At 48.6% G+C, this 13,887-nt stretch overlaps 1 protein-coding gene across 1 annotated transcript in view; it reads right to left on the bottom strand.

The window, feature by feature from the left end:
* Positions 1 to 1,524: 1,524 nt before the first annotated feature.
* The window catches only part of DCAF12 (DDB1 and CUL4 associated factor 12), a 20,928-nt gene continuing 8,565 nt past the window's right edge, over positions 1,525 to 13,887 (bottom strand). The window contains exons 3-5 of the mRNA XM_048503796.1: positions 9,856 to 10,062; positions 6,034 to 6,094; positions 1,525 to 1,808 (exon numbers count right to left, since the gene is read on the bottom strand). Coding sequence (XP_048359753.1) covers positions 1,540 to 1,808; positions 6,034 to 6,094; positions 9,856 to 10,062 — 537 coding nt within the window. The 3' untranslated portion in view covers positions 1,525 to 1,539. The remainder of the gene's footprint in view (positions 1,809 to 6,033; positions 6,095 to 9,855; positions 10,063 to 13,887) is intronic.

Genomic DNA, 13,887 nt, shown 5'->3' on the forward strand with positions numbered 1-13,887 from the left:
CACCCCCCCCCCCCCCCACCCCCCCCCCCCCCCACCCCCCCCCCCCCCCACCCCCCCCCCCCCCCACCCCCCCCCCCCCCCACCCCCCCCCCCTTTAGTGCAACACCCCCCCCCCCCCCCACCCCCCCCCCCCAGGGGGGGGGGGGGCTCTTTTTTTGACCACAGAACTGTGGCCTTGCCATTTTCAAACACTGCTTGTGAAGATGTTTACAATCAGTAGAAAGGTGCGCACTGATTCCGTCAAGGGCTTTCGTGGCTGCCATGAACTGGCTCTTGTGGTCTTCCGGGCTGTGTGGCTATGGTCTGGTGGATTTAGCTCCTAATGTAATTTCGCTCATATCTATAGCTTATTTATTTATTTGTTTATTTATTAACCTTATAGGCCGCCTCATCCCCGAAGGGCTCGAGGTGGCTCACAATATGGCTGTTCTGACAAACAGCAATCAACAACATAAAATTTTAAACCCCTTAAAACCTATGCATCAACCATTTAAAACAACAGAAGTGTTTTAAAACAAAAGTTGTTTAAAACAGGCGCCCCAACTAAGGCCAAAAGAAGGGAGGGAATAGGCAGGGCCCGCGATGTCATCAGTAGATCAGGCCCAACCAAAATAGAAAAGATGGAAACAGGCAGCCTCAGATTCGATGGGGGGGCAGTAGGGCCACGGCCGGCCCCTCCAAAAGCCCGGTGGAATAGCTCAGCCTTACAGGCCCTGCGGAACTCACTAAGGTCCCGCAGGGCCCAGACAGCTGGAGGTAGAGTATTCCACCAGGCAGGGGCCAGAGCCGTAAAGGCTCTGGCCCGGGTCGAGGCCAGCCGTATCATCGCGGGGCCAGGGGTCACCAGCAGTTCTGCCACTGCCGAACGCAGCGGCCTATGTGGGACATAAGGGGTGATGCGGTCAAGTAAGTATGAGGGCCAGACCACAGCCACTAAGCTAACCAGACTCTTTACCAGCTACCAGCCGTCATCTGGTGATTGTTTCAGTTTCATGAGCTGCTTATATCCATTTACAATTCCATTTACTTAAAATTTGGGGGGAAGTTTGTTTGTTTTTTTAAGCCTGTAACTATTTTAAGTAAATACAGGTGTAAATTACCCAGACTGACCCCAATCAGGGAGACCTCGAGAACCACCCTCTTGCTCACGACACCCAAACTCTGCAATTCTCTCTCCAGAGAGATTCTTCTTAACCAATGTTTTCATTTCATTTCATTTCAGTTAAACGTTTTGTTTAACTGTTTTCAATTGTTTTAATGATGTAGTGCTGGAGGTGTTGATTTTAAAACGTGGTTTTATTGTGTCTGTTTTCAATTGTTAGCCACCTTTGGGCCCTTAGAAGGCAGGATACACACTTTAATTATTATTATTATTGCTAATTATGCTAACCCTTCTTGGTGCTCTACAAGAATCATGACTCACTACTCGAATCTTTGAATTAAGATGTGATTATTATAACCCTCTCAGCAGGAAGGAAATGGGTGTAAGCAAAACTGCAGCTTTTCTATCAGGCAGCCACTTTAATTTTTATTTCCACCTTACTCTGCTTCCAGCTTCAGCAGGAGGGAAGAGTACAATTTTACTCCCATGTGTGCCCATTTATCTTCTCTGACCTTGTTCCTGTTGTTGAAGGCAAGCGCCCGGACCTTGCAGTTGTCTGGATTCGTGTTCTCCTTGGGGATGTCCTTTAGTGCCTTGTGTGTTATGTGAGCATAGACCGGAACTCGGGACAAGTTCCGTCTCGCGTCGCTCTTGGCTAGGACTTCGTCCGTCACTTCCCACAGCCCCATCGACCCATCTCGGGAGCCTGTACAGAGAACATAACCCAGAATGCATTAACACAGACAGACAGACAGACAGACAGACAGACAGACAGACAGACAGACAGACAGACAGACAGACAGACAGACAGACAGACAGACCACTGCCAAATTCCTCTAGCAAGACTAAACATGCCCCTAAGAAAGAAGGGCCAAGGACTCCATGTTCCATGTATTGTCAAAGGTTTTCACAGCCGGAATCACTAGGGTGTTGTGGGTTTTCCGAGTTGTTATTTGGCTACCAGAACATAAAAACACTAGAATCAAGACAATAGTTAGTGAATACCACCCAGACACAGGATGTCTCTCTGCAGGAAGCAATCAAATAGATTAAAATGCCAGGCAACTGCTATGCAGATGCCCTCACTAATTGATTATGCAACTTCAGTGTTACATACTTATGCTAAAATGGGTGGATTCCACCTAACGCATGCAAATGACCCTTGCAAACTGCACCCTTAACACTCGTTAACCACTGCAAATGGTTCTTTCTCCCACCCTGGACATTCCACAGGCTTTATTGCCATCAGATCCTCTGAAGATGCCAGGAACAGATGCAAGGAAAACATCAGGAGAAAATGCTACTGGAACATGGCCATGCAGCCCGGAAAACCCACAACACCCTAGTGACTCCATGTTCGTTACCCTAACCCAGATCTGGACACATCCAACTGCCTAAATCCTAAATCAAACCGTGGTCCACCAAAGTTAGCACTGACTGACAAGGTAGCTTCTCTACAGGCGGAGATCTTTCACCTCAACTACTGTCTTTAACTGGAAGAAGAAGAAGAAGGAGGAGGAGGAGGAGGACGATGACGACGACGACGACGAGGAGGACGAGGACGAGGAGGAGGAGGACGAGGACGAGGACGAGGACAAGGAGGAAGAAGAAGAAGGAGGATTTATATCCCCCCTTTGGATTTGGATTTATATCCCCCCTTTCTCACCTGCAGGAGACTCAAAGGGGCTTACAATCTCCTTGCCCTTCCCCCCTCACAACAAACACACTGTGAGGTGGGTGGGGCTGAGAGAGCTCCAAGAAGCTGTGACTAGCCCAAGGTCACCCAGCTGGCGTGTGTGGGAGTGCACAGGATAGTCTGAATTCCCCAGAAAAGCCTCCACAGCTCAGGCGGCAGAGCTGGGAATCAAACCTGGTTCCTCCAGATTAGATATACGAGCTCTTAACCTCCTACGCCACTGCTGCTACTCCTGGAGATGCAGGGGATTGAACCTGGCACCTTCTGTGTGCAATGCGTGACGCTCTGCCACTGAGCCACAGCCTATTCCACACCTGCCTCCTGCTGAATAAGCCAGGAAAACCTCCCGACACAGGGAAGCCTCAGAAAGAGAAGTCCGACTCCAGAACAGCAAGGGGAACAGAACTTGCAAAGGGCTCATTCTATCAGTTGGACTAGACCGTCAACCTCGCGGCCCTCCAGATGTTATGGACTACAATTCCCATCATCCCCTGCCAGCATCATGCTGGCAGGGGATGATGGGAACTGTAGTTCATAACATCTGGAGGGCTGCAAGTTTGACTCCTGTGCAGTTGGTCGTGCCCACAAAATGAACATGTTAGGGAGCATTCGGCTTGGCTGGCAAAAATTTCACTGTTTGAAATCCCTCCAAGAGTGCTGCAGCTCGGTATTTTTTTTACATATCAGTTAACAACACAGGGAAGCAAGAGAAGGAAATACAACAGCCCCACCGGAGACTGACGTAGACACAACATAAAAGGCATGGTTTCCCAAGTGAGAGTGCCAACAGTGCAGAAGAAGAAGAAGAGGAAGAGGAAGAAGAAGAAGAAGAAGAAGAAGAAGAAGAAAGAAAGAAAGAGAAAGAAGAAAAGAAAGAGGAGGAGGGAGGAGGGAGGGAGGGAGGGAGGGAGGGAGGAGGTTGGATATATATCCCCCTTTCTCGCCTGCAGGAGACTCAAAGGGGCTGACAATCTCCTTTCCCTTCCCCCCTCACAACAAACACCCTGTGAGGTGGGTGGGGCTGAGAGAGCTCCGAGAAGCTGTGACTAGCCCAAGGTCACCCAGCTGGCGTGCGTGGGAGTGTACAGGCTAATCTGAATTCCCCAGAGAAGCCTCCACAGCTCAGGCGGCAGAGCTGGGAATCAAACCCGGTTCCTCCAGATTAGATACACCAGCTCTTAACCTCCTGCGCCACTGCTGCTCAGAGACACGACATTCCTACATGCCTTGAGAAACCCTACAGGGTTGCCATAAGTCACCGACTGTGACTTGACAGCGCTTCCCTCCCACCGCTACACCCACCCACAGATGACAAGAACGCCGTGTCAGGCACGATGGAATTGCAGGCAGCTCAGAGCTTTAGCGTGTCTATTTTCCAGTACTCACACAATTGAAAATACGACATATCCCAAGCCTGGTCTATATTAACAGCTCTTCGTCTGTTCAGATGCTCTTGACAACCAGCAAATCTGGGAACCTGGTCAAGATTAGAGACGTACTGCAGACTCACCTAGCAGGCAGCTGTTCCTTATAAAAAGTGCAGCTTTCTAGAAAATCCCTGATCTCAAGGGGCCCTGCGGAAGAACAGGATTCTTGCTCCTTTACCCCCATCCCCCGCCCCCAGAATCATAAGAAGGCACGTTAGATTCACCATCCTCTGTAGTATTCTGGAACAATGGGACAATCCACCAGGAACTCTCCTGGTAAAAGCCAAAATAGAATAAACGGGACCTCAGAAAGAATCATACTCTTGCTATGCTTCAGTTATACAGTGAAGGTTGGGTGGAAGAAGAAGAAGAAGAAGAAGAAGAAGGAGAAGGAGAAGGAGAAGGAGAAGGAGAAGGAGAAGGAGGAGGAGGAGGAGAAGGAGGAGGAGGAGGAGGAGGAGGAGGAGGAGGAGGAGGAGGAGGAGGATGAGAGTAGGAGGATTTTGGATTTATATCTACACACACACCTACTCCTGCAGGAGACCTCCAAAGGGCAAGCTGACAAAACTTCCCAGTTGCCCTTCCCCCCTCACAACAAACACGCTGTGAGGTAGGTGGGGCTGAGAGAGCTCCGAGAAGCTGTGACTAGCCCAAGGTCACCCAGCTGGCGTGTGTGGGAGTGCACAGGCTAATCTGAATTCCCCAGATAAGCCTCCACAGCTCAGGCGGCAGAGCGGGGAATCAAACCCGGTTCCTCCAGATTAGATACACGAGCTCTTAACCTCCTACGCCACTGCTGCTCCAAGAAGAGGAGGAGTTTGGATTCATAACCCACCCACCCCTCTTTCTCTCCTGTAAGGAGACTCAAAGAGGCTTACAAACTCCTTTCCTTCCTCTCCCCACCTTGTGAAGTAGGCGGGGCTGATAGAGGTCTGAGAGAACTGTGACTAGCCGAAGGTCACTCAGCAGGAATGTAGGAGTTGGGAAACAAATCTGATTCACCAGACAGAAGTCCTTCGCTCACGTGGAGGAGTGGGGAATCAAACCCCATTCTGCAGATTAGAGTCTACTGCTCTTAACCACGCTGGCAGGGGATGTTACCAACAAATAGAGGCCTAATTCTAATTTTCAATTTGCCTTTATTGGCATACAGAACATACAATATAAATACAGTTAAAATTACTAGATAAAACTTCACACTGGATCATAAGTTCAGTTCGCAAACCTCAGCCAGAAACTTTGCCACTGCGAGACAACAGTCAAGGTCATTACAGTTTAAGAGCATATTTACTTTATCAAGTTCTGTCAGGGTTTTCATAGAGTCAATGATTTGTAATAATAAGCTGGATCTTGGATTCTGGTAAAGTGGGCAGTGGAGGAGAATGTGCGCAATGGAATCCAACTGCCCTGGACTGCAGGGGCAAAGCCTCTTATCGTTTGGTAGACCCTCGAGTCTTCCTCTATGGAGTGGGGATGGCATAATGTTAAATCTAGCCAGCGTGTAGGCTCTCCTATATATAGGGTTGGTCAGCGCTGCAATATAGTAGGCTGGGTTTCCCTGCACAAATGGAATTGTAGAGGCCTAATTCTTGAGAGCAGACTCTCCCAGAAGCTGAGGGTTGGCAGGAATTATTATTACGTGAATTCCGCATGCAATGAATTTGTGGGCCCTGCTCTGATAAACAGTACAGGAGGATTTTACAGGCTCTACTGCGATGCACTGCGAGCTTCCGTGACAAAAGGCTGGCATTTAACACACACCAGTGTTTCCGCAGTGAGCAAGCAATAAGCAGTAACGTAAACATTACCAGACACAGCCATGGTGTCACTGATCCACGCAATAGAAAAGATCCAATCTTTGTGTCCGTCCTAGGGAGAAAGAGGAAAAATAAATGAAGTCTACGCTGAGCCAAACACTCATTCGGCTGAGCAACAAATGTCACTAACTCTTCGGTATTTTCCTTAAGCAAATAGGTGGATTTGTTCCTAAGCAGGCGACCAAAGATACCCAATGAGAGTCAGTTCTACATACACACATAAGCCTTTACTGGCATAGTCAGAAAGAGTTACATAAATCGGGAACAATTGCATGCATACATGATAGATAAAAGGCCCCACGGGGAGCACAACAAATACGTTCTACTGGGAACTCTCAACTATCTCCGCAATGAAATTGGCGATGAAGAAGAAGAAGAGTTTGGATTTATATCCCCCCTTTCTCTCCTGCAGGAAACTCAAAGGGGCTGACAATCTCCTTACCCTTCCCCCCTCACAACAAACACCCTGCGAGGTAGGTGGGGCTGAGAGAGCTCCGAGAAGCTGTGACTAGCCCAAGGTCACCCAGCTGGCGTGTGTGGGAGTGCACAGGCTAATCTGAATTCCCCAGATCAGCCTCCACAGCTCAGGTGGCAGAGCAGGGAATCAAACCCGGTTCCTCCAGATTAGATACACGAGCTCTTAACCACCTACGCCACTGCTGCTCCTCTTCACAAAGACCGGGGTCCGAGTTGTTTAACAATAGAGATAACCTAGTCAGATCAGGCAGCCCAGATTGGAAGAAAAAATGTAAGTTGGTATATTTAGATCTGATGTTATCAAATCTGGTGCAGTGCAAGAGTCGGTTAGTCAGGGTTTCAACCACATGAGAGTCAGTTCTCACGTTCTTACACTGGTGGTGGAAAGCCCCTTCAAACTGCACGTGGCTCATGGGGAGCCTGTTGGGTTTTCAAGGCAAGAGACGTTCAGAGGTGGTTTGTCATTGGCTGCCTCTGCATAGCGGTCATGGACTTCCTTGGAGGTCTCCCACCTGTTTATTAACCAGGGCGGATCCTGCTTAGCTTCAGAGATCTGAAAAGTTCAGGCTATTTAGGGCCATTTAAAGGTATAATTTCCCCTTCGGTCGTCTTCGAACCTGGGGTACCACTGCGAGCAGTGATTTCATAGGCAAGCCGTTTTTGTGGGGTAGTTTGCCATTGCTTTCCCCGGCTATTCTTCACCCGCTAGCTATGTGCTAGGTCAGTGGTGGTGAACCTTTGGCACTCCTGATGTTATGGACTACAATTCCCATCAGCCCCCACCAGCATGGCCAATTGGCCATGCTGGCAGGGGCTGATGGGAATTGTAGTCCATAACATCTGGAGTGCCAAAGGTTTGCCACCACGGTGCTAGGTACTTATTTACTGACCAAGGAATGGATGGATGGCTGAGTTGACCATGAGCCAGCTGCCAGGATATCTGACCCACAAGGGGCTCGAACTCCTGACCGTGTAAGTGGCAGTGCAAGCAGGAGTTGATAATAAAACTGCAAGGATTGTCTTGCCCTTATATAAAGCAGTGGTGCGACCGCGCTTGGAGTACTGTGTTCAGTTCTGGTTGCCACATCTTCAAAAAAAAGGATATCGGAAGAGCAGATAGAAAAAAGTGCAGAGAAGGGCAACGAGGATGATTGAGAGGATTGGGAACACCTTCCTTTATGAGGAGAGGCTGCAGCTTGGGACTCTTTAGTTTGGAGAGGAGACGTCTGAGGGGGGATAGGATTGGAAGTCCTATAAAATTATGCATGGGGTAGAGAATGTTGGACAGAGAGAAATTTTTTCTCTTTCACAACAATACTTCAGAAACCAGGGGGGCATCCATTGAAAATGCTGGGGGAAGAATTAGGACTAATAAAAGGCAAAACACTTCTTCTCACGCTAACGTGTGACATTGGTGTTTGGAATAGAAAAAAGTGCTGCCACAGGAGGTGGTGATGGCCACTAACCTGGGATAGCTTTAAAAGGGCCCTTGGAACAGATTTATGGAGGAGAAGTCGATCTATGCGCTTTTACCTTCATCTTGGATCCCTCCTTGATCTCCAGGTTGCAAATGCCTTAGCAGCATCCAGGTGCTTCAGGGAAAGGTATAGCAGCAGCAGCAGAAGGCCATTGCTTTCTCACCTCACTGCATGTGAGCTCCCCAAAAAAAAAGGCACCTGGTGGGCCACTGCGAAAGTAAGCAGAATGCTGGACTGCAGATGGATACTCTGAGCCCCTGCAGTCCAGTAGTTGCTAGTTCTTATGTTCTATTACACTAAAGCCACGTGGCTCCTTAGGGCCATTTGGGAGGCCCCTTATCGCAAAAAGACACTCTCAGGAGTGAGTTTCCGCCATTGCCTCCCTCTGCATAACGACCCTGGACTTCCTTGGTGATCTTGATAGCGGAGCCAGAAGTGATTTTATTTCACTTCTGGTCTTGAGTTTAGTAAAGATGGAACAATGTTTTATTTCCGTATAAGATAGGTAGGAACAACCCTGTATTAGATAGAAAGTAGGAATTATAGTTATCTTTTGTAATTGTGTTTGCATGGAACCTCCTTGGCCCAAGGCAGGACTCCACCCCTGCTCCACCTGAGCACGTTCCTTTCAGTTGTAAAACCCAGAATGGACGTTGACAAAAAGGACTCCGGAAGAAGCGCCTCAATCTGCCTAATCCCACCAGCAGGCAGATAAGGGTGCCACCAGGGTTAAGTTTTGTTTCCTGACCCCAAGCACCCAAAGGACTCTGTGCTTTTCCCGCCAGTACCTACATCATCGCCTTGCCCTACTCCAGCTGCGAATTTCAAGCCCATCGAACTTTGATTGGTTCCCATGTATTGTAGCTGTATGATTGGTTGTCACGTATTTTGTGAATGAATGGTTGTAGGCTGTCTTGTATTCTCCCGGACTCCCGACGGGGGAAAGGGTATTTAAGTTGTTGTACAGCTGCTAGGCAGTGGCAGCTGCCGTGGTGCAGAGGTGCTGACACATAGGTCAGCATCCCAATAAAATCTTTTATTATTTACTATACTCGCTGTGTCAGGTCCCGTTTGTGTTCCCCTGTGCTGCCGAGAGCTGGTTGGTCTGGAGCCATTGAAAGTTACTAGGCAGTGCGATAACAATCTCCCATACATGTGCCCACTAGGGCGGATCCTGCTTAGCTTCCGAGATCTGACGGGATCAGACTAGTTTGGGCCATCTAGATTAGGGCGTCCTTATGCTACACGACTGTAACCAGGGAAGCAACTACTAGCACAACCCTATGCAGAATTACTCCACTCTAAGCCTATTGAGATGAATGGATTTAGACTGGAGTAACCCTCCTTAGGATTGCATGGTAAGTTAGCCTTCAGTAGCTGCCTGGCACTGCATGAAAATATCAACATTGGCCGTAGGATTGTCAGGCCTGGCGTCCCAGGTCCAGCGTCAAGGCCGCCCCTGGCCCTGTTATCAAGTTGCCTGGAGATGGTTTCTCTATTGCTGAGCTTGTAATTAGCGAATTATGCAAACCCTCTCCTTATCTCCTGCTTCCCGGGAGGAGGAAGTAGAGAGCCTGTCACGCCTCCGAGTTCTAACGAAGATGCTTTCTCACTGTCTTTTCTTATGCAAATTTTGTTGGGAATCGGTGGGAGGGGGGGGAATTGTCTGAAGGAGCAAATGTTTCAAGAGATACACTGGGGGCAGAAGACAGCGCATCGGCTCTGGCTTCTCGAACCCAAGGTCCCAACACAATTCAATAAAGCTCTCGAAAAATTCCTGAGTCTTAATTATTGGATATAGAAAAGTATCACACCCAGTGTTAAGCAAGGCCTGAAGACCCCCCGTTTGGTCACTTACATCTCCCACGCACACGGGATCAAGCGTAGGCAGCCGATAAATCGCCAGGCTGTTTGGATTGTCGCCTCCGGTGGCCAAGAGGGTCCTCGAAGGGTTCAGTTCGATGGCATGAATCCCACAGCCCTGTTGGTTGACCATGTCCGGCTCCCGGTCCTTCAGGATGGGAATCTTGGTAATCTGGCCAGTCTGGACATCGACCACGAACAGCTGCAACAGAAAAGGTTTTTTAAAGAGTTGCAAAAACATTTTGGCCAAGCTCTTCCCCCAAGGCTTAATAACCCAGCTGGAGGGAATACTTTAGAGCAGGGGTGTCCAACTCTGGCAGTTTCAGATGTTCATGGACTACAATTCCCATCAGCCTTTGCTGGCATGGCCAATTGGTCACTTACATCTCCCACGGCCAATTGGCCATGCCAGCAGGGGCTGATGGGAATTGTAGTTCATGAACATCTGAAGCTCCATAGTTGGACACCTCTGCTTTAGAACAAAGATTGTGATCAAACACCACCCCGGGATAGAATACTTTAGAGCAGGGGTGTCCAACTCTGGCGGTTTCAGATGTTCATGGACTACAATTCCCATCAGCCTTTGCTGGCATGGCCAATTGGCCACTTACATCTCCCATGGCCAATTGGCCATGCCAGCAGGGGCTGATGGGAATTGTAGTTCATGAATATCTGAAGCTCCAGAGTTGGACACCTCTGCTTTAGAACAAAGATTGTGATCAAACACCTCCCCTGTGCCAGTGAGCAGCAGACAGACAGCGTGGTGTAGTGGTTAGAGAGTTGCAGTAGGATCCTGGAGACCAAGATGTGAACCCTCCAGTCTGCTGAGGAATCTTGCTGGGTGACCCTGGGCCAGCCACACACTCTCAGTCCAGCCAACCCCACAGGGTTGTTGTAAGGACAAAAAGGAGGCATGGTGAAGAATTTAAGCTGCCTTCAGTCTCCCGCTGGGAAGAAAATTGCAGTGTGAATAAAATACATGAACATTTAAACAAGTTCTGATGCAATGGGGCTAGCATACCGGCTGCAAACTATCTACTGAGCCAGGGAATTGCCAGTTCGAAACTCTTCTCTGTCATTATTCACAAAGGCTCCCCCCCCCCCAATATGGGATCACACTGACCTAATTCAGAATAGCCTGTAAAGCTGAGAACAAAATAATGCACACCAAATCCTACATAGACATTATTATGGTAAACAACTTCCAGGGATCATTTGATTCAGTTCTGTTAAAATGGTTCTATAAACAGAATGTTACCTGCTCTAAACAGTTATGATCCTCCATACATACATAAAGAGTGTAGCTTAATCGATCATTTAATTATAAGAGCCTTATTAAGTTCTTCATCGCATCCCGTGTGCGGCCTTCTGCGTTGCTGAGATATCCTAATTACCATCCGGTATTAATCTCCTACATATATAAACTCTCTCACACACATACTTTATAACCGGCTAAAAGTTAAAAGCCAGAGAAATTAAGAACAACTTATGCCCCTACATAATTCCAGCTGTTCAAAGACCCAACAAACAAGTCTCACCAGCATTTCCAGAAGACTTAAAGACTTGGAAACTGAGGGTCTCCGGCATGCATGAGAATTAACCCACACCACGTACTCCTTCGCACATACCCCCGGCCACCAAATGGAAACCCAAGTGAGGTGAAGAAGAAGAGTCAACTTTTCTACCCTCCCTTTTATCTCCTGTAAGGAAACTCAAAGAGGCTTCCAAACTCCTTTCCCTTCCTCTCCCCACAACAGACACCTTGTGAGGCAGGTGGGGCTGAGAGAGTTTGGAGAGAGCCGTGACTGGCCCAAGGTGAGGAGGAGTAGGGAAGCAAACTCAATTCACCAGATTAGAGTCCGCCGCTCACATGGTGGAATGGGGAATGAAACCTGGTTCTCCAGATTAGAGTTCACTGCTCACATGGAGGAGTGGAGAATTAAAGCCAATTCACCAGATTAGACTCTGCCACTCTCGACCATAGCACCAGGCTGACGTGGGGCCACCACTGTGTAACATTTTCTACACGCTCAACATCTTCATGGAAGGTTACTAAGCCTTATGCAGTGGCGTAGGAGGTTAAGAGCTCGTGTATCTAATCTGGAGGAACCGGGTTTGATTCCCAGCTCTGCCGCCTGAGCTGTGGAGGCTTATCTGGGGAATTCAGATTAGCCTGTGCACTCCCACACACGCCAGCTGGGTGACCTTGGGCTAGTCACAGCTTCTCGGAGCTCTCTCAGCCCCACCCACCTCACAGGGTGTTTGTTGTGAGGGGGGAAGGGCAAGGAGATTGTCAGCCCCTTTGAGTCTCCTACAGGAGAGAAAGGGGGGGATATAAATCCAAACTCTTCTTCTTATGTCTCTAGTACAGCACAAGAGTCAAGGGAAAAAAAGTTTTCACTGGTTCACCTGAATAAAAGAGATAATTAAGGTATATACTCATTTACTGATAATTTAATGTTTATTTTATTGGGTTTCTATTTCTATATTTCTTCCCTTTCGGGCTCAGGGCAGTTCACAACAATACACAAACAAGACAAAATACAATCTATATATATATAAATATCAGTGCGTTTTTCTGCTGATAGGTAATCTCCCAAACTACTGGACCGATTGCTTTGAAATTTTCACATGACGTCGCATTCGCGTGCGGCCAGGCTTCCATACTGTTTCCACAGCTCCTGTTGTGTACATGTCACAATTGTGCCAGTTATTGTGTACATGCCACACATGTGACAGTTGGAACCACAGTTCTGTTCCGCAACGGCGCCATCTGCTGGCCGTCAAAGCAACACCCTCTGATACAAGGAAACCAACCATGCCTTCCTTGCAAACCACTGCCATCTGGAGTAAAAGGGATGGGGTCCACCATCTGGACATGACCCACCCACCCTAGCGGAGGAAGGGGAAGGTGAGGGAGGGTCCGGGGGTTTGCTGGGCCAAACGCTCTGAAATTTGAACACAACGTAGCTCATGCCTCCCAGCGTTTTTTTACGCTAGATAATTCGCCTGCAAGGGAAGGGAGTGAAAGGGATAGGACCAGCCCACCTGCACATGGCCCACCCACCCTAGCAGAGGAAGGGGAACGTTAGGGAGGGACCAGGCGGGTTGCCATGCAAGGAAACAAGAGAGAGGGAGGGGAGTGAGGGATCCCTTGCCCCTCCCCTCCCTTGCAAGCATTGTGCAATGCCACATGTTCGCACCGTTCGTTTCCCCTTTTCTTTCTTTTCCACTTCACCAGACTCAGCCACAGCAACGCGTGGCCAGGCCCACTAGTTAACTATAAACCTTTAAAACAGTAACTCAGTTTAAAATCTATGTTTACAATTCAACCAAAGGCAAACCCTATCAAAGAGCTCACGAAATCCATAAAGAAGAGGACAGCAAAGGTCCTCCTAACAGAGGAGGTGGCAGCGTGGATGGCGAGGGAGGGGGGGGATCATCAGAATAGACAACTATTGCTGCTTCAACCGTGTGCCTGGTGGAACAGTTCTGTCTTACAGGGCCTGCGGAACGGCACTAGGTCCATTCCACAGAGGGCTGAACTATTTTGATCCCTCAGTCTGAGCACCAAAATAAACAAGAGCTGCATTGCAACAGACAGAAAGAACATCCTCCAAGGAAACGGCGTAATTCTTTGGTGCCTGAGCAACCGGCCTCCTGGGATTTTAACAGCCGTGAACTGATCTTAACACTAAGGACAAGCGGCGGCCAGCAAGCAGCAATTAAGACTTCATTAAAAAGGAGATCCTGCCCTTCCGGTTTCTGTACTCAGAGATGACATCAGCTGTGTGTCTGCCAAGAATAGTCATGAGTACAGCAGCCTCCTGTGTTCATGTGCTCCCACGGTTCCTTACACTGTCCAAATGAGAGCTTCCTGAAGACGTCACATTCCAGTTTGAGATGCCGCTGGAATGCCACTGTCAGCTGACTGATGTCTACAGCAATTCCTACAGAAACAAGTAAACTTGTAATCGTGGTCTACGAGTGAAGGAAGGGGACCATAAGAATGTCAGAAGAGCCCAGA

Source organism: Sphaerodactylus townsendi, linkage group LG07, assembly GCF_021028975.2.
Source record: "Sphaerodactylus townsendi isolate TG3544 linkage group LG07, MPM_Stown_v2.3, whole genome shotgun sequence".
NCBI classification, from domain to species: domain Eukaryota; kingdom Metazoa; phylum Chordata; class Lepidosauria; order Squamata; family Sphaerodactylidae; genus Sphaerodactylus; species Sphaerodactylus townsendi.